At 45.4% G+C, this 24151-nt stretch overlaps 1 protein-coding gene across 5 annotated transcripts in view; it reads right to left on the bottom strand.

Moving 5' to 3' along the window:
* The window catches only part of NAV2 (neuron navigator 2), a 399505-nt gene that overhangs the window by 200767 nt on the left and 174587 nt on the right, over nt 1-24151 (bottom strand). For all 5 annotated transcript variants that reach the window (XR_007478781.1, XM_033409220.2, XM_049713471.1 and 2 more), the window contains exon 6: nt 12331-12497. Coding sequence is in view for 4 of the 5 variants with exons in the window: in XM_033409220.2 (XP_033265111.1) it covers nt 12331-12497 (167 nt within the window). In the remaining variant the exon portion in view is untranslated. The remainder of the gene's footprint in view (nt 1-12330; nt 12498-24151) is intronic.

Below are 24151 nucleotides of genomic sequence, written 5' to 3' on the forward strand. Positions count from 1 at the left end.
CCCCCTACAGCACATATGTGAAATAGACTTTAAAAAATAATTCTGTATGGACACCAGCCTGAAGATACTTGTATCTTGCCCTCTTCTCAGGAGAGGGCAAGAAAATGAGTCCAATGTTAAAATGGTTGAAAGTAAGCACGAGCAACTTCTCACTCAGTGGCCATGGCTATTTCCGTGCGACAGGAGTCCTCGCCTGTGGCCTCTCTGATGGCCTCAGAGCATGAGTTTGGCAAGTTCCAGACAACTTATCTGAAGTTAAGGGAGAAATCTTCCCCGAGTATGTGAATGGAGTAAAGGAAGTCATTGCAAACTGCACACAGGCCACTTTTTGCATGAAATACAACTTTCGTTCAGTAATGAGCTCTAGTGGGTAAGCAGCATGAAGAATAAAGTGCATTGTTGGAATGAAAACCTTCAAAGGAACCAATCCAAAGGTGAGGCTTTGGGAACCGCCACAAACTGTGGGGAAGCACGTGCCATTACCAGGCCTTTCCAGGACCTACTAAAATCACGTCAACTTTACCCTTTGCCTGGGATAATCAAATCCTATATTTGCAAGGGATCTTACAGAATATCTGTTCCAATCTACCTACTGATGCAAGAAAACTCCCCTCTAGTAACCTCAGTGAGTGATGATCTAGCCTTTGTATCTGTTCCTCTGGAGTCAGGGAACTCCCTACACCCAAGACAGCCTATTCAACTGTGAGAAGACAAATGTGAAAGAGTTCTTTTTCCTTTTTTTAAATGAAGCCGAAGTTTGCATCCTTGTAATTTTTTAGTTCTGCCCTCTACGGCTAGAGGGAGAAAAACAGCTGGCCCAGGATATAGGCTTTCATTTCTAAAAGGAAACTGGTCTCTCTCCATAAAACTGTTTCCTAAAACATCTTTTGTATCTAACCATTGCGTGGGAGAACGGATGTTCTGAGCAAAGCAGACCTCTGCAAACTTCTCTCTGGGTCTCACACCCTGAAGAGTTTCCACCTAATCCAGAGAATTCGGTTCATCCCTCCTTTATTCTCATTCATAGACCTGATCTTCTCAAGAGCAGGTATCACACGGTTTAACGAGATTACTTGTGTTGTGTGTAATAGCTGTCTCTTCCACTAGACTGTAAGTTCTATGAGGGCAGGGATCATTACCTGCTTTTTCACTTTTGAATTTTCAGTGACTACCATGATGCCTGAGACAGACGAGTCTCCCAACGGTGTGTGAACAGATGAAAGATTGAGTTCCAAGTACGTGAATATGCAGCCTAATGAGAAGAGAGAGACTCACCTACTCCACACTGTACAGTCTGGTTGGAATTACCCACCTTTTAAAAATGGAGTCAAATCTAGCATAACTTTTCTTGCAGCAAAAATCCATTAGTGCCTTCAGAGATCCTTATGCTTAGGGCTAATCCTGATTCTTGAATCCACCAGCTAGTGGCCTGCTGAAGGGAGAGAGTGGACAGCCTTGTGAAGACCGATTTCAGCTCAGGCCTGCTGTCAATTCCTCACCACTGGAGAGCATGCTTCTCCACCTTCCCACATGAACAGGGTCACACCGACAGTGAGGGTTTTATTCAGTCCTCATACGTTCTCCTAAGTTGTGGAAACAAATGTGGGAAAGCTCTGTCTGGAAGAAAACGCTGGGACAGTCTGGAGTCATTACCCTCCCAGTGTGCCCCGAGGATGCCAGCCTGCAAACCAAGGCTCTACTCGGATACGATACAAAACCTGGGCAGTAGGGGGAAGCAGAGACTCACCGTCCTGGACTGTTCCAACCAAAGGACTTTTTTTTTTTTCTTTCTATCTTTGCTTTACCCAAGGTGAGTCATTACAGGTCACTGATTCCCTACTCCTTTCCACGTTTCATAAAAATGCTCTGATTCTCCCATCTGGAAACAGGCAGAGGGAGCACCAGGTGTGGGGAGGCCTCCTTTACCTTTGCTCTTGAAGGAGAGCAGTCCAGGCCGCTGATTTCCATCAGCAGCTAATAACTGTCGAATCTCCACAGTTTGGGGAACCTTGCCAATCACATGAATCAACACAACTGTCACTAAGAAATCATGGCAGAAGCTCCCAGGACACTAAGAATGTAAATTGTGCCCACAATGCCTTGACATAAAGCACTGTGCAGCAGCACGACCATTTATCTCCATGGTGGGACACCTACCAAAGGCCCATGTGGCAGTCTCACCACAATGAAGACGGATTATGACCATTACCTTGGACACAAATATTCTCAATGTGACCCCTCATCTGACACCCTCAACAGAAGATGGTTCCCTGACACATGGGCTATGGGTTGGTTATCCTAATGAAATGCACAGACTCAGACGCTTGCAGAAGGCAAGCTGTAACTGAGAAACAGGCATTTTATCTGTTAGGTTCATTTATGCCCGAGGATGCCATGTCCTTAGCACAGAGGCAGCCACACACGTGTTCACAAGAAACTCCTCATCGAGTTGCTGAGCTACACGGAGCTCTCAAGTTTTATTGTTCAGGAACTCTCCCTGTTCTGACCAGCATTCTCTTCTTCTTGTACATTTCACTGTGAATAGGGGCCACATGCACTTATAGAAAAGTTAATCTCATTTATCCCCACACATATTGTATTTATCTTCTCATGCTAATACACACTGTCATATACCTAACTTGGAGAAGGAAAAAATTTTTTGTTCGAAAAAGAACATCTAAATGAACTAAACTAAGACCTGACTGCAGATGACACCTGGATAAAAATTATTAGGGGAGCCCCCAGAAACAAATACTTTCCCCTACCAATGATCCTTGAAATTAAATTGAATTTGTGTACGTGTGACGCTTTGCACATAGAAGATGGAAGCAAAAGAAACACTGAGATTTATCACCTGAAAATCAGATGAACATCAACTGGTCATTTTCGGTTCCTGACACAAGACTAATCAAACAGATATTTCAACTTCCTAAATGATTTCTTTTCTTTCTTTTTCTGGACTCTTTCATCCTGCTACAAAAAGCCAGGTTTCGTGTATTTTCGAGAAAGAATATACAGCAGAACCATGAGGTCACGCGTGGCTTTGAAACACATCCCTATTTAGAGAAAAGCAAACATGGTTATATCCCTCTTACTCTTCTCCCTGAAAAAGGATGGCTTTAGCATTAAAGGTTGTTAGTTTCACACATTAGAGGGAGTGATGCGTCTCCTCCTCTGAAGGCTCTTCTGAATTACACAGTAGATCAAAAAACTGGCTCCCAAAGGTGGCCAGAAAGGGTTCTTTCACCTTCACGTCTGACTTTAATGCTAGAGGTTAAGGACAAAGGCTACGCTGGAGCATGGGAAGGAAGGATCACCACACAGGCTCCTCTCTAGGTAGCTCTGCTAGGGCTCACCCTTCCTCGGAACAGGAGATTGCTCTTACACTCATAAAGTAACACCAAGCTCTCCAAGTGCAGGTAGAGAAAGAGCCAGAAGATGATTCTTCAAACAGGGAAAGGGCAAGCTGACTTCCCCCTCAGACCACCTCCTTGCAATGTATTCCCTCTGCTACCCTATCTAGATCCCACAGGGACAACTCTCTTTTTTATATTTCCAACCTAAGTGTGGGATCCGAATCCATCTCCTTATTTCCTATTAGCTCAACTGAAACAAGGTAGCATTGAGTCATTTTTTTAAAGTTAAGAATGTCACTAGAGATTAATGAGGCAATAGCAAGAAACCAAAAGATACAAAGACCTATGCAAGTAGCTAAGTCTACCCAGTATAAGTTGCTGACTCTGAGAATAAGTGTAAATATGTGTACAACAAAATGCATGTAACATGCCAGTGTAAACGGTTTCCCACGCGTTGAGCTCCTGCTACATGCCAGGCATTAGTTCGGGCGTCTTAACACGTTTACCTCCATTCCCCATAACAACACACTACAAAGTAGTTGCTGAGAGTTGAAGGACAATTAGAAGGGAGCATGCCCTTTCAAAGGGGAGCAAGAAGTACTCCTAGGAGAGGGGTTCTCAAACTTCAGTGTTGTAAGAACGATAAGGGTGTATAATGTAGACTTTCAGACTCTAACTCAGAAATCTGAATTAGGAGGACGTTTGTAAAGCTTTGGGATTTCTGTTTTTAGCAATTACCTCAAAGGATGCTGGTGTAGGTGGCCCATTCATCATACCTTGAGAAACGACAGTCTAGAGTCTTGAATTCACCCTGCCACCAGACCACGGGAGCTGTGTGCTTCAGAGCTAACAGCTACCATGTGAGACCTGTTCTCTCTTCCATCACACAGGGGCCATTTACAGATGCTATGTCAGAGTGGAAAAATGTTACTGTGGGGGCACTATTTTGGAGAGAGATGCCATGTGTTTTAGGACTTTTCATCTCTTCAGTCAGACGTCAGTAATTTGTTTAGAACAAGAGGGAACCAGGCTGTAAAATGCAAACGAGAAAAATGAAACCTGCCTTTACTGCAGGAGGCACAACCCCCAGCCCCCGACCTGTAAAAGGGCACCACTAACAGACAGCAAACAACCGACTACACAAGATTTAGAAAGGTCAGAAGTAGCAACTGTTTCAAGCTGTGCAAATGACACTCACGTTGTCAATCAACGGTCAGCTACTAGGAAACAAGTCATACCCTTCAACCAACAGAGGTGACGACGCCAGAAAATCTGAATTGAGCTCTACAAAAAATGAGAAAAAACACTTCACATCTGACTTTCTCCCATCACTAGGGCTAGAGCGGCCCGTTGCTGCTTCATAGATAACTGAATCTCTGAGAGGTGAGGTGACTTGCTGTTGGAAAAGGATTAACAAAACCTTTTCCCCTTCTGCATGAGAATTTGACCTTGGGTTAACCTTCTATCTCTGTTCCCCTGGAAACTTGATAAAGACAGAATGTCAGCTATGTTATCAAGCAACACTACTCATGATAAAATTGACCCTGGACAGTTATACCACATCTGGACGGACAAGAGCTATAAACGAGGGCCTGTTGACGGCCACCATCATTTTGGGTTCCTTTGAGTGCCGTGACTCTTACCGGTTGGGCCCAAGCCGATCGGTGGGAACCACAGAAGTTTTGCATGTGGAGCTGGTACAAGAGATACTGGCTCTTGTAGGTCACATGGCTTTTAAGCTAGAGAGACTCCTACACCTGCCCCCTGCGGGTCTTGTTCCCTCATACCTGAGCTGTCACCTGAGGTGGGAGAGGGGAGTGATAGCCCCTGGATGCTGCGTGGACTGCTGTCTATACTGCTGTGAGGACCACTCCTATGGAACAGAAACGTCCGCACTGCCCTGCCAACAACCTGTGATTCCCCTCTGTCCCCTGAGGAGTGGAATGGTGCCAGGTGTGGCCTGTGATGGTCCGAGCGTGATTCTGAACACATGCCGCAGTGAGCAGTGCACTTGCCCAAAGCCACACTCCTGGGAGGTGGCAGGGCCAGAACTGAAACGCAGTTGGCTGTCTTCAAGGTAAACATTTTCTCTTTAATTGCAGGGCCCAAACCTTTTCTCCTGAGATAACTGTACTCTGGCCCAAGAGACTGGTGCAACTGGTGTAAACACTTGCCAGACATTCTTTTCGCCTCCAGTGTCACATGAGGTCCCTAGGTTTGGAAGCATCTATCCCATCCTGCCTGCCCACCTCAACAGCGGGGTCAGCTGAGTCATTTCTAGATGATTCTCCCAGTGTAGGCAGCTCTTTGCAGGAAACTGCCCTCAGCAGGAAGCCCCTTTTCTTGTCACTTTAGCAAAGCTACATTGTAACTAACTTTTAAACCAGGCACCCCCCACCATGCTCCACTCATCTCCAGCCCAAGCACACCTTTCAAGTCTTTTGATTACACAATACCTTGCCTAACTTCAAAGTAGTAGAAATGAAGCATAAGTAATTAACAGACGACGAGATCTCTTCCGTAGCTTCCCCTTCAGTAATCTCCCGAACAAACACTGTGAACAAGATAGCATCTAGAGGGAGATCCCGAGGAGGCGACAAGGCTGCCCACAAGGCTGCCCACAAGGCTGCACACAGGGGGGTGGCGACGACTCTGACCCCATCTCAATGATTAACCGAGGTTACTTCCCTGTTTCCCTTTAAAAGCTTTCATGGCCGAGCAGAATCTTTAGAGGTAGTTTTGGGGGACACTGGGTCCACCATCGCCCCAGATTGCCAGCATTCTGGTTAAAGGCACCTTTCCTTTCTATCAACATCTGTGAGAATTGCTTTTGTAAGCAGCGAGCAGTGGGACCTATTCACTTCATTTGATAACACCAGAGACTTCTCTAAATGCAATGATACCCTGGTTCAAACCTCTAGATGATTTTTTAAGCCCTCAGACAATTATGGCTTCAGGCTGGAGGGTCATGGTGATGTCACACCTGATTCCCAAACCAAGGTGACTGTCACCCATGAGCACAGACGGGTACCCAAGCTCTCCCCTTGCCTGGGGTGACAGCTCTGGAATGGCAGAGGTCCCCTGATGACCAAGGGAGGTCCTATGCTGCCACAGAAATGATCTTACAGAAGTTTCCCTCTACAGGCCCTCCACGGGATGTGAGGTTATTAATACAGCGAACACAACACAGGTCCTCCCAGATTAACACCTGACCAGAAGAGTGGATGCATCATTCCTTCCCAGCCTCCCCTTCCTCTGCTCTCAGCAAAAATCTTCAGATGGAAATCAGGGCAAATGATGTCACCTCTCTGAGGTGCCCCCCAGCCTTCTGGCTAAGCGGATCTTTATCCTCGCCACTTTGAGCACAGCCCTATCACAGGACAAGTGAGCACCTCCCCCTCCCCTACAAACAGCCCGAAGCTGGGCACAAATGGTGACAAAACGAATGAAGGCAAGAAACAACATGAAACAGGTACACCCCAACCATATTCTCTTCTGTGTGACCTGGACCACTGAATCAATTCCATCTAGTCTAAACTTTAGGTCAGCATCTTGATTAACAGCAGACCTAATTTTAGGTCAGCATCTTGATTAACGGCAGAACATGGGCAACTTCTTCGTGCGTCCCTCTCCCAACCATTAAGTCTGATAAAGAACTTGCTTTGCCAACCACTAAGTGACAAGTTTATAGAGATTCTAAATCCATGTTACTCAGACATGACATCATGCTGAAGGCTGTAAAACCCCATTTCTAGCCATGTCTGGCTCTCCTCTTCTGCCACGACAGGTAGGAGTGAACAGAGAGGAAGAAAGTGACCCAGAGAATGAACACCCGAGGAAGGAACCCACCAGAAAGCGCTGATGGGGCTCACATTAGGCAAGGCCAAACAGCCAGTGAAAACTTCGCCGTGGCTTAGTGCCAGAGGACTTTAGACTCACTTTACAGAAGGGGAAACTGAGGCCCGGAGAAGCGTCTTGAAGGAGGTCATGCCAGGTGGTAGTGAGCTTGATCTCAAACCCAAGTGCTTTTGTACTATGCCACACTCACTAGTTGTGACTCTCAGCAAAGTGTCAATAAAAACAGTCAGTTTTTAGCAAATGATCTTGTTATTTCAGCTTCTTAAAACAATTTGCTTCATTTCTAAGGCAAGGTATTTTTTGCCCAAGAGAGTGAAAATAAAAGTGTCAAGTGTGGAGAGAAACTAGACTTCTCACACATTGTTGCTGGGAATTATAAACAGGGATAACCTTTGGGGAGCAAAATTTGGCACTGTTAAAACAACTGTAAAATGTGCATACATTCTTCAATGCAGTAATTCCACTGAAATGGTTGTATACATGCAAAAAAGACCTACAAGGATGTTAATCTCAGTACTATTTATAATATCAAAAAATTAGAAGCAACCTAAATGAAAGTGATTAAAAATATTAAGGTAAATTCATACTATGAAGTACTATGCAACTATTTTATGAAGAGAGAATGACCTATAAAAAGGGCTGTCCATGATTTGTTGATTTTATTTATAACTTAAAATGTCATATATGTATGTGTGTGTGAGACTGGGTGTATATGTACAAGGCTCCTGTAAAAATTAAATATTACTAATAAAGCACTTCAAACAGCTCCTGCCAAAGAGTGAACATTAGGAAAAATTTATCAAAATGTTATAGTATATAAATCAACTATACTTTGATTTAAAAAAAGGAACTATTAAAATAACTTTAAAAAAACAAACAAAAAATGTGATAGTATATGCATGAAAATAATATAGAAGAATATACACTAAGTGGCTAACACTGGCTTTGTCTGAGAGGTGGGATTATATAGGGTTCTTTTAATAAATTTGTGTTGTTCGAATACTTTAATATAATTATTTTTGTATTGAAAATATAGTAAAGATATGCTTTCTACAAAATGAAGAAAACCTTATTATTCAGAAAAGAACATCCTCCGTATGCACAGAATTCAGTCTAGCAATGCTAGTAAACATTCCAAATTTGTATGATGGACTAAATACTTTAGACCTGTATTAGATTGCTGGCAGTGTTAACCTGTTCAGAGGATGTAAGTGAGGGAATGGAAGGAAGAGAAAACAGATCATGTCACAAATGTTGAAAAAGAACAGCTATTTCCTCTCCCCTGAAAATCTGTGATTCTGGCCTGGAGCCCTAGAGCCACTCGGAGCCAACAGAGGAAGTGAAGGGCCGCCGCGCGTCCTGGCCATTCCTTAACAGATGTTTCGCAGCCGATCCTGCTGACACATCCTGCAGGCCGGGCAGGGCCCTGTATGGTTGTTGCCTGCAGGAGTGCGAATCCAAACGCAGGCCTAAACCATGGCAGTGATAATGATACAACAAATAACTAGCAGGTTTTCCTAAAGGCTAAGGCTCTGCAGACTTTCCTCCAAACCTACAGAATCTGAAATCTGAACTTTTAGGAAAACTAACAGGTCGTGTTGCTGTACAGAACATTTCTTTCTGGGTTTTGTGTATCAACTATGCACTTGGTCACTTTATGGAACAATGTAATGAACTGTGAGTCCTAGGTTTTTTTCTAGTTACTACCTGTTAGTTTTCTTCTGCTTTACATCTCAGTTGATTGCCCAGTATAATCAGAACTAAATTCAGTGATGATGACAAAAGGGGACTTGTTTCTTTGGGTGTGATTTTAAGAGGAATGCTTTAGTGTTTCCCCACAAAGTACAAAGTGCTCTGGGGTTTTTGAAAAGTTGCCTGTTACAATCTCCTTTTATTCCTCTTTATCCTTTTTAAAAACCGGGACTAGGTGTTGAAATATTTTTGTCATTTATTGACAGAATGATGGATTTCTCATTGAACTTAGTGATGTGATTAGATCAATTCCTAGGACCGGGATTCTCGGGTCAATGGATCACATAGAAAAGCCTATGAATTGGTTCACCTGCCAGAGCACAGTGCAGTCCGGGTCTGACTGACTCACAAGAAAGCTTCAGGGGAGGACAGGTAATGAGATTCTATCACGGACTTGGCCTCATGGGAAAGCAGTCCACACCTCAACTATAGCACCAACCACACTGAACTGCAGTTCAGCTGCTCAAAGAGTTTCTCTCTCCAAGATTTCTCCAGGTAAAGGATGATATCTTATGCACCCAAGTACCTGTTGTGTCTTTTACATGGCCAGGTGGCTGAGTTATTGCTGTTCCGTCCCCACAAACTATATTTTGCATGCAAGCCGCCTACCTCAGTCTGCAACCAAGGTCAGGTTCAAGGGAGAACACAGGGAACATGAAGAAAGGAGGAGGAAATAACGAGTCTCTGAAGGCAAAATCACATGACCCCGTTACTTCAGGATGGTGGAAAAGTATTAGTAAAAAATACTGAGGCCTGGGAATTCCCTGGCGGTCCCGTGGTTAGGACCCAGCGCTTTCACTGCCAGGGCCCAGGTTCGATCCCTGGTCGGGCAGCTAAGATCCCACAAGCCACGTGGCTCTGCCTAAATAAATAAATAAATAAAATCTAGGTCTGCCCCAAGCCTGCTTTACCTCAGCTCCCCAGGATAGGAGAGGGATAATAAACACACCTCCCACGCACCTGAACCTCCATCAGTAATTTTTATCACTGTAAATCCTTGCAGGATTTTGAGCGCATCATAGCTCACACAACATTCTCACGCACGTCCCCTCACTTGACACTCCTCACAGACATCCCAGGGGACAGGACAGAACCAGAGTTCAAAGCTGGGAGTCAGACCTGGATATGAATTCTGGCCCTCAATTAACAGGGAGGGCAAGTTACTAAATCTCATTTAGCCTCATCTTCTTTACCTGTAAAACTGGGGTAATATTTACCTCATGGAATGCTTCTGAAGATCAAGTATAACATAGTGAAAATCAAAGTCCCTAGCACATGTTACGTGCTCAACAAGTAAGTACGATTGCCTTTCCTTCTGACACCGGAGTTTTTCCCTGGGACAATGCCTCTATTGGCATTCACAGCCACCGTCCTTCAGGAGGCCTCCCGGCTGTCTGCTTAAGGCACAAGTGGCAACCCCTGCCCAGGACAGAGGCAGACTGGTAGCTGCCCCAGTGCCAGTGGGGAGCCCCTGGCTGGGCTGCCTGAGTGGCCCTATGTCTGTGTGGGCTCTGGGACACAGGTCCAGCCACCAACCCTGCACCCTCCCACATATGTTCCCTCCACAGGGAACCTTTAATTTTCTCAATTTTTTGGACATTGGCCTCATACCCGTCCTTCAGACTGTTTTATGTCTATCCTCCCCAAAGGACTATGGGACAAGGGCAGGCTTCCCAAACACCTTCTCCTCTCTCCCTTCTCCCTCAACCTGCACACCTCTAACCAGCTCTCAGCGGCAGGGTTTCAAGCATTTCTTTTCTACTTCCAGGAAAAGCACAGTATTAATTGTGGTTCTGGAACCCAAGTGCCTCGGTTCAGTTCCAACTCCATTTCTCACCGTTTCTGGTGTGACCTCGGCAACTACTTAACCTCTCTTAACCTTAGTTTCATCCTTTGTAAATGGGGATAACAACACACTTTGGGGGAATTCAATGAGGCACACAGTAGGTACTCAACAAAATTTAGCTCTTTTCTATATTATGTATATATACATAAACGTATCTGGAAGGATATGCATAGAATGGTTTATAGTGGTGTGCTTCAGGGAGCATACAGAGGAGAACTTTTATTTGACAGAAACTTACACCATTTTACAAGCATTCATTATTTTTGTAATTTAAGCACACTTTTAACAAGAATACACGGGTATGGTAAAGAAAAGGAAAGGAGGAGAGGGGAAGGGAGGTGGAAAAAAAAAGAAGAAGAAAAATGGTCTGCTCAAGGCGGAAGCCAAAGGCTGGGTCAGAGTCATGATTGGTTGAGACATTCTGGTTATAGCTTTAGTGCTAGGTGCAGAGTTCCCCATGCCTTGTCAGAGAAAACTTCTGCCGTGTATATGTCAGCCTTACACAGATTTCCTTCATATTTCCTCCAGTGTTCCAGGTGGGAGTGGGTGTGGGGGGAAGCCCAGCCATTGGATTAAGTTATCCTGGGATGGAGGGGTGCGGGCAGGGAGGTTCTGATCTCCCTCACGGTGGGAGAGCTGCCCAGTCCCCTGGAGCACTGTGCGGGGGGCGGGCGGGGGTGTCTCCTGGGTCCCAGGGGAGGAGGGGGCACATCCAGGACAAGCCCTAGGAAGCTTCCACACTACCAGGCAGGAAATGCTTCCAAGGGACCTGGGCATGCCCCCCTAAGAAGTCTAGACCACTTTGCGTGGGAGGAAAAAGGGAGGGCTCTGTCTCTTATTGAAGAATCTTCTGAGCGGTTTCAATTTCCCTATTTCTCCAATGTGTCATGAGATACAGACTGCAGCAAGCAAAGGTTTGTTTTACTACCTTCTGTGCAAGAGTCCCCACAGGGCTACTTACATTTCCTCCCCAACCTAAAAGCTCAGTACTATGCATAGTAAAAAAATCATACCCTTTTTTGGCAAGAGCTACATTATCAGAATACCAAGAGGAATGCTGCCTACTCTTTATGTGTAGCCAAGATATTCACTTAGCCAACCCACATTTCGGACTTTTTCAAAGGGTGAAAACCCTCCTTGTTCCTAACTTCCCTCACATCACTTCTGATGGGTAAAAACCTTATCGGCTCACAAAATGCATGCCCCAAGCAGCTTGCATTTCTAGAAAACCACCTCCTGTATAGAGAATATTCTATGAATGTTTTCAAATTGCAAATGCTACATTGCTTCTATGTGTCTTCTGGGCTCCACCCAGACAAACACAGCTGTTCCTGCTGGCAACTATGAATATGTAATATTTTCCCCACCTTATTAATACCTCTTCCAACAAAGTTCCCGCCAGCCAAGCATGTCCTTGTGACCTGTTCCCATCACCGTTTGCCACGCCACACTCACCCAATAGAACTGGATCTGCTATAAAGGAAGATGCCAGAAAGGACCCCCAAGAAGGTGGCTTACCTTTCTCATGGCTGCTTGCTGGTGGGGGTGGGAGTGGGGAGGTGACCGGTTTGGACTTGTCGTAGTTGTTAAAGCTCTGGCTCCGTCGGTTGTTAGCAGGGGCTGACCCTCCGCGTGTTTTGGCCTCGCTGCCTGCAGCGGATACCCTCGCGGTAGGACCTGGAAGTCTAAAAGGCAAAAGCAACAGGCTTCAGTCTCAGGAGAACGGCAGTACCTCAGAAGGTACTGCAGCCATGCAGGAGGTAAAAGAAACCATTCAAGGCATCAGGTCGGTGGCGGTTTGCCAGTCCAAGGACTTACTGGAACCACCACAAACATCTGGGCTAGTAATGACCCCAGTGAAGTCCAAAAGCCAGGTGTGAGTAGTTTTCCTTTGAACACAGAGAGAGAGATATGAATACGTCTGCTGATTAGAAATACAAAGCTCGGGAGTTCCCTGGTGTAATGGTGGTTAGGATCCTGGGCTTTCACTGCTGTGGCCCAGGTTCAATCCCTGGTCAGAGAACTGAGATCCCACAAGCCACACAGCGTGGCCAAAAAAAATACAAAGCTCGTCTTACTTTTTCTCTTGGATGAGTAATTTTGCTTTTCAATAGGGCCAAACCATGTCATCTCTAATTCTATCTAGGGTAGAACATAAAGGTCTGTTAAGACTCTAAACTGTTAAACTTGCGTGTGCATCTCTTTTGACAGACACTGAAAATGGTTTTTGCCACGATCTAGGGATGTAAGTATCAAGAAAAAGATATAATTTATGATGGTCAGAAAGGAAACTGCTACCTCAGAACCCAACTCATCTGCAATGAAAAATTATGGACTGGATGGAAACATTTGTTCAGACATACATTTTCCTTCAACATCTGACAACCTGTCTCCATAGACATTACTCTGAGTCTGAAGCTCAGCTTCTCTGCACAGTCGATGGATAAAATCATACATTCTTTCTGTAAAATGAGCAGGAATCTGTTAGCCTAAAGACAAACACACACTTTCCCTTTAAATAAAACACTTCATTTTTGGGTGGTTTGGGAAGTAAAGTCAGCAGACTAGTCTTTGGTAATGTGTCTGAAGATATTATGGCCCATTCCCCGAAGAGTTAAGGCTATGACTCCGCAAATCAGAATTTTGGTTCAGGGATTACTAAGCAGACTCTTTGCAATCATTAAAGTTGAAAGATGAATAAATGATGAAATATTTAGTTATATCTTTCAGCTAAAACCCACTTAGCAGTGTTGAAAAGCCACTGGAACCTCAGCTGACCAGCACTAGATCTAGCGATAAGTCTGAATTTTCAACTCATAAAGCTTTCAGCCTTCTCTTTCCACACAAATCTCTAAGCACCGAAGAAGTCTGCAGTCTGGAAGCATTTTCGATAGAAACAGGCAAACGCTTCAAACTTTTTCTTGTTGCCTGAGCAAGAAAAAATGGCTGCAGAGTACACAGAGAACATGAGCTGGTGTGAGAGGACTGTAAGATTTATACAGTTAAGAAGAAGCTGGCCCAGTTCCTTAACTGGGAGCTAGGAGAGAAGGAAGCGGGTGAGTTCTTCCCCCCAAAAGTGGCAGAGGGAAGGCCTCACTTCCCACTGCATTAGGAGGATTTGCCCCTCTGTTAATTTACCCCATCTTGTTTAGTGAAGATATTCACCTCACGAAGACAGGCACAGAGTGGGGTGCAAAACCAGCAGTGCCAGTGCCTGTGTTTGCGGACCAGAGGCGGCCAGATCAACTGATCAAGGAGGTCCAGCAATCTTGGCACCTCTCGGTTCTGCTTCCAATGCAAACAGCACCCTGCACGCCCTCCAAGACGGACAGTGTTACCCGAGGACTCCCAGCCAATGGCAGAGCTGCTGCAGGTGCAGGCGTGGGGCTCCTCAGGGCTGGACTCTGCAGGAGTCTGTATGCCCACAGATAGGCCTGAAAAAGGATTATGGACATGTTCCAAGATGATGTCACAGCAACAGTTTTAAGTGGTGCAGGGTAACACAGGTGACAGTATTCTACTCCCGTGGCAAAGAACAGGGAAGCAAAAAGCAACGAGGAGGGAAAAGATGCTCGAGAGGCCCCACTGCCCTCACCTGGACCACAGATTTTTCAGAGCAGCACAGGGCCTTTATAGAGGCAAGAAATCAAAGTATTGGATGGGATGGCCACAACCTTGAATGAGGTAGGCAATTTGGTCCTCTGTGAGGCAGTGTGGTACAATGGGTAAAATAGCTTTTTCCATACAAATGTGGACATGACATCGGGCCAGTCTTATGATCTGAGATTCACGTTCCATATATGTCACTTTGGAATAACAGTAAAGTACCCAATCGGATAGCTGTGAACTTGGAATGGGACTTAAGGTCCAGCCTGATGTAAGTACTCAATGCATGCTGGTTCCCCTTAACATCCTCTCTGCTGAGCACAGATTCATAAAGGAATTGGACATTGTCATAAAGAAAACATGCTATGGTAGAAAAAAGAACCAGACAAATAAGGAAGGAATCAGGCAGATCTAGGTTAAAGCAGCAATAGAGAGCTGGACAAAAATCAACACACAAGAGTTGGAGATCAACGTTTCCAAAGAGGCAAGACAGGTTTTGGCAGACAGGATTCATCATCTCCCTAAGGAACATTCGAGGAGAGAAACTGCTTCATCCAAGAATCTGTGATGAAGAAACTGCTTCATCCAAGCATCTGTGACGAAGACCTTACACTTGGGGTACCTCTGAGCCATCTGTGGGGCCCAGACTGAAACATTCCCCAGTCTTGGATTAACTGAGACGGCTCTGGTTTCCTAGGGGTGGTCACCATCAGATCCTCTTCCTTGAGTCAGAACCTAGAGGTGCTACTCTGATGGGAGTGACCCATCCTTCAAATGGCTACAGGTTGTACCAAGTTTTCTGAGACACGGAAGAGGTCTCGAAGGCCTTGAGGGCGGCTGACGTGACAATAAGGGATGGTTGGCACATGCCGAGCCATCAAAAGCCACCATAAAGCTCAAGCCAGCTCATGTCACCCTCTACCTCATCACCATTACACCCTAGTGAGGACAGCTCCCTTAACTTGCCCAAATGGGAAAACTGGATGGAGACCAAGTAACTTCTTCCAAGTGTCAGAAGGAAGCCATGTGAACACTGTGCTTCAAAACTCGGGTTCTGTTGTGGATGGGGTGGGACAGTTGCTTGCTCCAAAGCAAGCCTCCCACATCCCTCTGAAATTTTCAGCAGTCTGCCTCACAAAGGCCATGAATGAATGTGTGATGGATGGGAAGTAAGGTAAAAAAGCTTCGTTTGGATCCACCCAGGAGGGAACCAAAACATCCCTTGGGATGATGAGTCAATCCACAAACTGAATTAATTCAGACTGAATTGTGAATACAGGACTTCAGAGCCAAAGGTGACCACGAGATCCTAAGATACCTGAGCAATCCAGGTGAGGGCACTGGACTTCACAAACTGAAGCAGGGATGTGCTATGTCTGTGTTTCTGAGTCCTTCCTTACCCCAATTCATATGTTGAGATTGTAATGCCCAATGTGATGGTATTAGGAGGTGGGGCCTTTGGGAAGTGATTAGGTCATTAGATAGAGCCCTCATGAGTGTTGCTTGTAAGTCACCCAGCCTGTGGTGTTTTATCATGGTGGCCCAAAAAGATTATCACAGGGTTCTAGTTCAATCTTATCTAGATTTTAAGGGGTAGATTGACCCTAGCTGACATCTCAATTACATACACATTGATAAAAGAATATGAAAGGTCAGAAGTAATTCAAAGAAGAGAAATAATGACCTCGGAAGTTGGAATGGTCAGGGAAGGTTCCAAATAAAAGCAACCCCAGAGCAAGATGTGGCATGTGGAATGAGAATGTGAGTAGAGGGCAAGAAGGGAGGGGGCAGAGGTGTCATGCAGAGGGAAGCTTGTAAAAAAAAAAAAAAAGCACTGAAGAAAGAAAGGGCCAGTGTGTGCTGGGGCTTGGGGGACAGCGTGGGAGGAAATGAGGCTGGAAAACCAGGCGGGGGCAGCCCTCAGTGTCACACTATGAACCTTGGACTTGGTCCTGTCCTCCAGCAAGGAGGCATTCATTAGGGAAGCTGAGAACAGAGCTAGAGTTGAAAAGCAGAGTAGCTTCCAGTTCACAGTCACACAGGCCCCTGGCTAACATTCTGAAGTTCATTATTATTAACATCCTTGTGCATCAGGAGAACTTCTCTCAAGCCCCAGCCTGCAAGTAGCTGCTGTCTATTAGCATCATTCTTCTGCAGAGCTGGGTCTTGCTCATGTGGAACAGCTGCAGATACCACAACAGCTGCTGCCCAGCGATGCCTGCCTCATCAAGAAAAAGCAGAGAGAGGAGAGTGCAGCAAGTCAACCTCAAATCATCCACACCCTACATCATCCACAGTGCCAGAAGGTTTCAATGGCTCCTTTGCAAGAAGGACTCTACTTCCCATGATCATCCCACGTCCAAACAACAGTTACAAAATGAGAGGACACAGATGTGTTCTGAAACACACACGCGTTGCTTTTTTAAAAAATGAAGTTTAAGGGAAGAGGTGTAACAAAGAGGCAGAAGGAAAATCCTGCTGCTATGGGAGCTATGGTCAATTTCTCCAACATGTGCACAGCCGAGCAGGCAGGATGGTAAGACTGTTGTTCCTGGCACACAACCTGTGCGTGCATCCCGGCTCCACGCGTTGTACGTGCTGACGGGAAGAAAGCCGTTCTTCTCCCCCAAACCACTTCAAAGGCTGGGAGCAGAAGATGGCCCTCCCAGGAAAGATGGCAGCTTGTGTGCACATGCTCAGGACCTTGGGGGTGGGGGGGGTGGAGGTCATAATTGGAGATGCTTTTGCTAGACAAGATGATTAAATGCTAAACCTCTCATCTCCACGGCATCTGCTTTTCAGCAGCTGGGCAGAGACGGCTGAACTACTAGCCACACTGATTCTTCTCCACAAGATGGTCTTACAGAGATCGACTCTGTGAGACTTGCTAGAGCTGGTCCAGATCAACCCAAACCACCAACATCGCCCTATCAGCTAGTTATGGTGCACGGATTACATGCCAGGCTGCAAAGGGCTGGAAATGACTTTATTTAGTCCACATAGCACTGTGACTATGTGGGGCAGGACTACCCCATTTTACCAATAAGGAAACACAGGCTCATGGAGATTAAATAATGGGTCCAGGTAACACAGTAAGTGGTGAAAACGGTGTTTGTTAGGTTCGACTGCAAAGCTGCACTCTTCGTCACCATGCTTCAATGCCTCCCACAGGTAGAATAAGCCTAAATACCTGAGGCTCACCAGGGATGCCAAGAGGCAACACAGTGGTCAAAGGTGGAAATTCATGGAAATCCTTCATCCCTGTACCAGTTCCCTCCATGAGCCCCTTCCCCGTAGATTCAAGATGAGGCTTCCCACCTGCTCAACATCCTTGGTGCCTATCTAGGTGTTTGGCTCTGGTCGGTGTTCAACCAATGTCTGCACCTGAACAAGAGACCTATTTCCAAAGCTCTGGGAGAGGTGTCCTACTCAGCCAGAGGGGTAGGTAGGTCAACAAGTTGACCCTGTTTCTTTTGGCAACCAGACTTTACTACTATCCCTGGTGGTGCCTGATCAGCTAAAATGTTTATCAAGGTTGTGCTCAAGTCTAGGGGCGGGGAAGTGGGCGGAGCAGAAGGCAAGGAGTGTTAGACGAATAATAAAATGAAGACCATCCCTTTGTCAGGCTCGTCAGAAACAAAATGCATCCAAGAGAAACTCTAGATGAGGGATAGGACCCTGATGGAAAGCCAGACCTTGGCTTTGGTCAACTTGGAAGCCCTGTGCCCAGCACGCCCTCAGGGCAGGGCAGACACGCCCTCATTCTTCAGTTCTTCCTCTCTTCCCCCCCAACCCCACTCCACCTCCTTCCGTCGTTTGGGACTGATAATAATAGATCATTCACGGGATGGGCATGTGCTTCCAATTAGATTCTTTCCCAGCTAGTTCCTGTTTTCTCTCTCTTCCAGAAGTAAGCACATCGGGGGAACAAACACTAGATTTCAGGTTTCCTCCAAGCTCCCCACCCCCTTCCTTTCCTGTGTATGGACTTTGCATGACACTCAAAAAAAAAAAAAAAAAGGGATCCCAGGTTACCAGTGCAGTGGTGGGGGGAGGCCGTCTATCTGACTTGGGCCTCGTGCTGCTGGGAAAGCAGTCACTCTCTAGCAGCGTGCTATGGACTCATGTTTGTGTCCCCTGCTCCCCAAATACATATGTTGTCAACCCAGTGTGACGGTATCTGGAGACGGGGTCTCTGGGAGGTAATGAGGTCATGAAAGTGGAGCCCTTGTGATGGGGTTAGTGCCTTGGAAGAAGAGACAGAGACGGGAGAGCTTGCTTTCTCTCTGCTCTCCACCATGTGAGGACACAGGAAGAACACAGCCATCTGGAAAATGGGAAGAGGGCTCTCACCAGAACACAACCACGTTGGCACCCTGATCTTGGATTTCCCAGCCTCCAGAACTGTGAGAAATAAATCTCCATTAAGTCACTCAGTCTGTGGTGATGTGTAGTAGCAGCCTGAGCAGACTAAGACACATGCCTATGAGATGCAGTGATGAATGTAGGGCCCCCAGAACCAAGTCTGGGTAGCATGCTGACTTGTCCTACGGAGAAGCAGCTGCCCTGTGGCTTCTTCCTGCAGCCAGACGGATTCTGAGTTGGGCCTCCCCAAGCATAAGCTTTTTAGAAAAGTTAACTGATTAGAAAAGGCACCCACTGGAGCCTAAGAGCGTGGGGCAGCAAGCAGACGTTCTGTACCTATTTGTTGCAGGAATACAGAGAGAAATGCCATCTGGGCATCCCTTTACCTTTACGTGAGAATTCAATGAAAAAGAAATACCAGCCATAATGAGGAGGAGACTCTGTTTCTGTCAGGATGCTACAAGGGCAACATGACGCAAAAGTCAGGAGGAATGGCTGAAACATATAAGATTTTAAAAAGCAGCCTCACCGACCACGTAAGCACCAGAATTCAAGGAGGAGGAGGGGGCGGGGAGAGAGGTAACATAGTGGTTAAAGTGAGGGTTCTGGGGTGAGATTACCTGGGCTCAAATCCTGGTCTTTCCACTTTCTGTGTGACTTTGCTAACTTACCGAGAACTTCCTAAATTTTAGTTTCCTCATCTGTAAAATGGGGATAATAACATGACCTACCGCAAGAATATCGATGTGAAGATTAAAAAAGATAATGTATTCAAATTGGCACATAATATGCATTCAATAAAAGTTAACTGCTGATACCTTTAAAACAGAGTAGATACAGGGATATAACTGGCGTTTGCCATTCCCTGAAACAGGTCCTGACAGGATGCGGTAGACGCCAAAGTGAGTCAAGAGAATTAGTTAGTGAGCAGCCCTAATTATTATTTTCAGGGAATTGAGGTGATCTGTCCATGGTACACATGGTACACAAGAGCACCCAGAAATAAAAATGACACATTGCCTTATTGCCTTGTCTCCTCTGAACAACTGGATTCATGCCTCAGGTCTTTAAAACTCAAGAGAAAACCAATCCCACATTAGTAATTTTAATGACAGCACCAATAACAGAAAGCATAACACACATAAATGAGATGCAGGTGAGGTGGGATCAGGGCCAGGACAGAGCAGGGAGCCAAACTCATCATAAAACTACTATGGAAAACCACCTACAAACTCACCTCTCTAAATCAGAATGGACTTTGATGTCCAAGCAATCAAAGACAAAAAAAAAAATCAATGAAATGCAGAAACAATACGTACAACTCAACCTCACAGATCACACACACACACACACACACACACACACACACACACCCACACACCCCTTCAACAACCCCATGGCCACTCTCAACTCTCCAACACTGGGTCATCAGCCAAAGCATGTTTGGTTTTCCCAAACTGCAAACATGACATGGGGAAGGGGACCAAAAGGAAACGCAGCCAGAACAAAAGGAACGAGGGGCTGGGTTGAAACCATGCTTCGCGGGACACGGAGAAAGTCTAACCTAGAGATCTTTTTCTGACCCAGAGTGAAGCGGATGATTTTGCTTTGTGATGAGTCCTTGGAAGATGCACTGCATGATAGGAAAGAAAAAAGTGGAAGAGATGAGTGAGGGGAGAGAAGATGCATTAGACACGCAAATAAATAACAGGAGTCCTGTGATGATGCGAACGCCCCTGGGTTTCCCTCTGCCTGCTTTGTCTACAATATGCAGCCTTCTTTCTAGGTCTGATTTGATAAATTTCCAACATGAAGAAATTGCTATCGAGATTATCTAAGAACTTTTGTGGTTTTCTTTTTTTTTTTTTTCTTAACTCCAAATCTCTTTTCTGGTATCAGTCACTATAAGGCCTTCTTCCACAATGACACTGAAGCCAGGGGTCTCGGACAAGTAAACTTTGTAACTTTCTAAAGTATTCAGATGTTTCTATTTCACATGCTTGTTCTACCAGGGTGGTTTTTCGATGAGTGTCCTCAATAGCCCATAAAGTTGACCCTAAACAAGGGTGGATGTGGAGATGTTTTCAAGTTTTGCTGGTCTTGGGAATTTTTGCTCTCCATGGTATAAAGCAGTGATCATTTCAAGTCTTCTGAACTTGCTACATTCTGGGCTTTGAACCATAAATTTATGAAGAATCATGGTTGGACTTAATAAAAGGTTAAACTTATTTACTGCCTTATGAAAGACAGAAATATTTACCTTTCTCGCATCCATATATCTTATGCCACATTCATAAAAGGATATGAGGTGAGAAATACAATGTTAGTGTCATTAAACTTAGGAAGTGAAGGAAGAGACAGAAGTGAATGAATTAAAAAAAGTAATTGTTTGGATTTTTTCTAGAAAGCTAAATATTGATAACATGTAAGGTAGACACAGATGGAGAGGAATTTCATGAGGTGAAACGTGGATCAAGTTCTCAGCCATCACGTAAATGAATGAGAAGAGCTGCAGGGTAAAAGGGAGTCTCCGTTCGGCGGCCATCACAGAGGAGTTGCTCTGATTCCTTCACGCCAATATCTCAAATTCCCTTGTTCAGCTTCTTATTAACAAACTCTCTTATTAACTCTCTTATTAACAAACACTACGGAAAAGCTGTCCAGTTTTAGTATTTGCTATCCTGAGAGGTACTGTATTTAGGCATGTTTGTATGTGGCAGAGTTCTAATGAAGGATCAACACAAACCTGGTATTTGGGGGTTGCATCAACATTTGACGTTAATGATCAAGGGTCTGAACCATTATCCTTGGGACTTTGGTCATCGAAGTCAGAATGTGGGGATAGAAATACAATGAAACAAAGCCAGGGAAGTGATTTTACTACTCTTAAATTTACAGCCAGAGCATGAGCACGGGGTATCACATCTCTAGACCTTGAGAACAAGATTATCCTCTGGAAGTAAAATTAGAAACTATCAGTATATAATGGATAAAACAAATCATCTGCGAAAGTAACCCAATATGGGCCAAATACGGGATGAATGAGGACATACAGTAACTCCAGAGCCCAGTTTGTGTCACCACATTGCAGGGTCAGGGGGCTGTGATGGCAGGAACTACTCTGGAAAAAATGGATATAAAAACCTGGCTTAAGTGAGTTTGGCTCGTCTTTAGGTAAAGCATTTATTTTTTATTTTAAAAAATTGCTGGCTACCTCGCGTGGCATGCAGGGTCCTAGTTTCCCGCCCAGGGATGGAACCCCTGCCCCCTGCAGTAGAAGAGCAGAGTCAGTCTCAACCACTGCACTGCCGGGGAAGTCCCCCTAGGTAAAGCGTTTATTAATAGTAGGATGTTTTTTCTTACTTGGAGATGGGTGTCCTGACTGGAACATCTGGTTCTTTTGAGAAGACAAATGCTTACTATGGAAATGGATGCCTCAGGCTAGCACAGCTCAGTGACAAAAGCCCAGTGTTCCTCAACACACGTTCCTTGGAACCCTATGCAATGAGATGCTCTATAAAATAAGAAGAGTTCTGTGGCTCCGTTTGAGAATGCTTTCTACGCCGCCTTCTGAAGATTCCCAGTACACACGTGTTCCTCCCCCCACCCCAACCCCCCAGCTTCCTTATCTCAAGAAATGCCACCATTTTCCTAACCGCTCAAGCCAGAAATCTCGGCTTTCTCTGTGATTCCTCTCTCCCTCACTCTAGACAGTCAATCTACCTGTAGTTCTGTTGGCTCATCCTCTGAAATATCCTGAACTGGTCCATCTCCATATTTGCTCTACCACCTTGATCGAAGCCACTGTCATCTAGAGGACCACGGAAGCCTCTTAGCTAGGGTCTTTCCTTCTATTCTTGACCCTCCCACAGTCTTATTCTCCAGAGAGGAACAAAAGTGACTAAAAAAACAAACAAACAGAAAAACTGTAAATCAAATCAAGTCTCTCTCCTGCTCGACTCTCCAATGGCTTGACACGTTTAGAATGAAATATCAACTCTTCAGCCTGTAGAGCCATCACTGTGACCTCACCTCAAGGGCCACGGGACTACAGAACTCTAGGGGCCACCGGTCAGCCCTCTTTGCTTATAGGCTGCCTTTCACGTCACACCCCCTTCACCCACTGAACTCCAGCCACACTAGCCTTCTTTCTGCTCCTCCAAGCTGCCAAGCTTACCCCTACCCCAGGGCCTTTGCACCAGCTGCTCCCGCTACCTGATCTATTCTACACCCGCATGGACAGCTCCCTGTCATTCGTATTTCCACTTTGGTGTCATGTCCTCAGAGAAAGCCTCCCCTCAACCCAACCTAAATGATCTACCCGGTTCCTCTGATCCCATTATCTTATTGTACTACCACCATCGGATATTTCTCTTCCCCTTTTGTTTGCCTGCCCTCCTCCAGTAGAAAGTAGAGAGCAGGCACCTTGGCTATCTCATTCACCCTTGATCCCCCAGTGCCTAGGACAGTGCCGGGCACATAGAAGGCATTCAAACACTAACTGGATAAATGAATGCATATTGGCCGATTCAAGGATCTGAGTAGACCCTGCAGTAACAGTTATACAACTTAACCCAGAGGATTTCCCCATTTTTCCCCCATAGAACCCTTCCCCTGCATGTTACCATCCAGGGAATAAGCACTCTGCAAAATGCAGTGTGGGCAATGACGTCCTGATCATTTAATCATCCAGGTCCATCGGGGATCTCCGATCAGAGAATGGCTCCCACCCAGGTGGTTCTTCAAGGCAAAGGTGCAGAGGCTGGCTGCCCGGCTGTCTATTCCTCATTGCTAGTCCAGGCATTCCTACTAGCCCACAAACCTCCATAATGGGAACTGGATATAATTAGATAATCAATTAGGGGCTCTGAGTTACATCACATCTATCAGTGCTGGTTTTAACACCACCACAATTGGGAAACAGCGCTTCTCCTGGGGAAAAAAAGCTGCAACCATCTATAAGGCAGCTGCTTTGTTTGAACCACTTTGTGCTTTGCCTAACTACAATGGCCTATTCGGGGAACTGGAAAGAAAAAGCCATTACTCTTTAGCATATGTTCAATGAAATCAAGCAATCAATTTGATCAGTGGCATTTAGGTTTGATACCTAAAGATTTATGGCTTAAAAAAACAATTATGGTGAACTTTTCTCCAGAACTTTACTATGAGTCAAAAACTTTCTAGTTCCTAATCCCCTCCTTCTTTTGTCATTGAAACAAATGTTTTACGAGGTGATCTTCTGCAGAGTTGTTTAGGAATGCATCTATACACTGTAACAGAGTAGATGGTAACTGCCCCAGCGTTCTGCTAGCGTTATCATTCTATGGCGAGTCCCTCTGGCAAGCGTGGGTCCCTCTGGAAACAACAA

Source organism: Orcinus orca, chromosome 8, assembly GCF_937001465.1.
Source record: "Orcinus orca chromosome 8, mOrcOrc1.1, whole genome shotgun sequence".
NCBI classification, from domain to species: Eukaryota; Metazoa; Chordata; class Mammalia; order Artiodactyla; family Delphinidae; genus Orcinus; species Orcinus orca.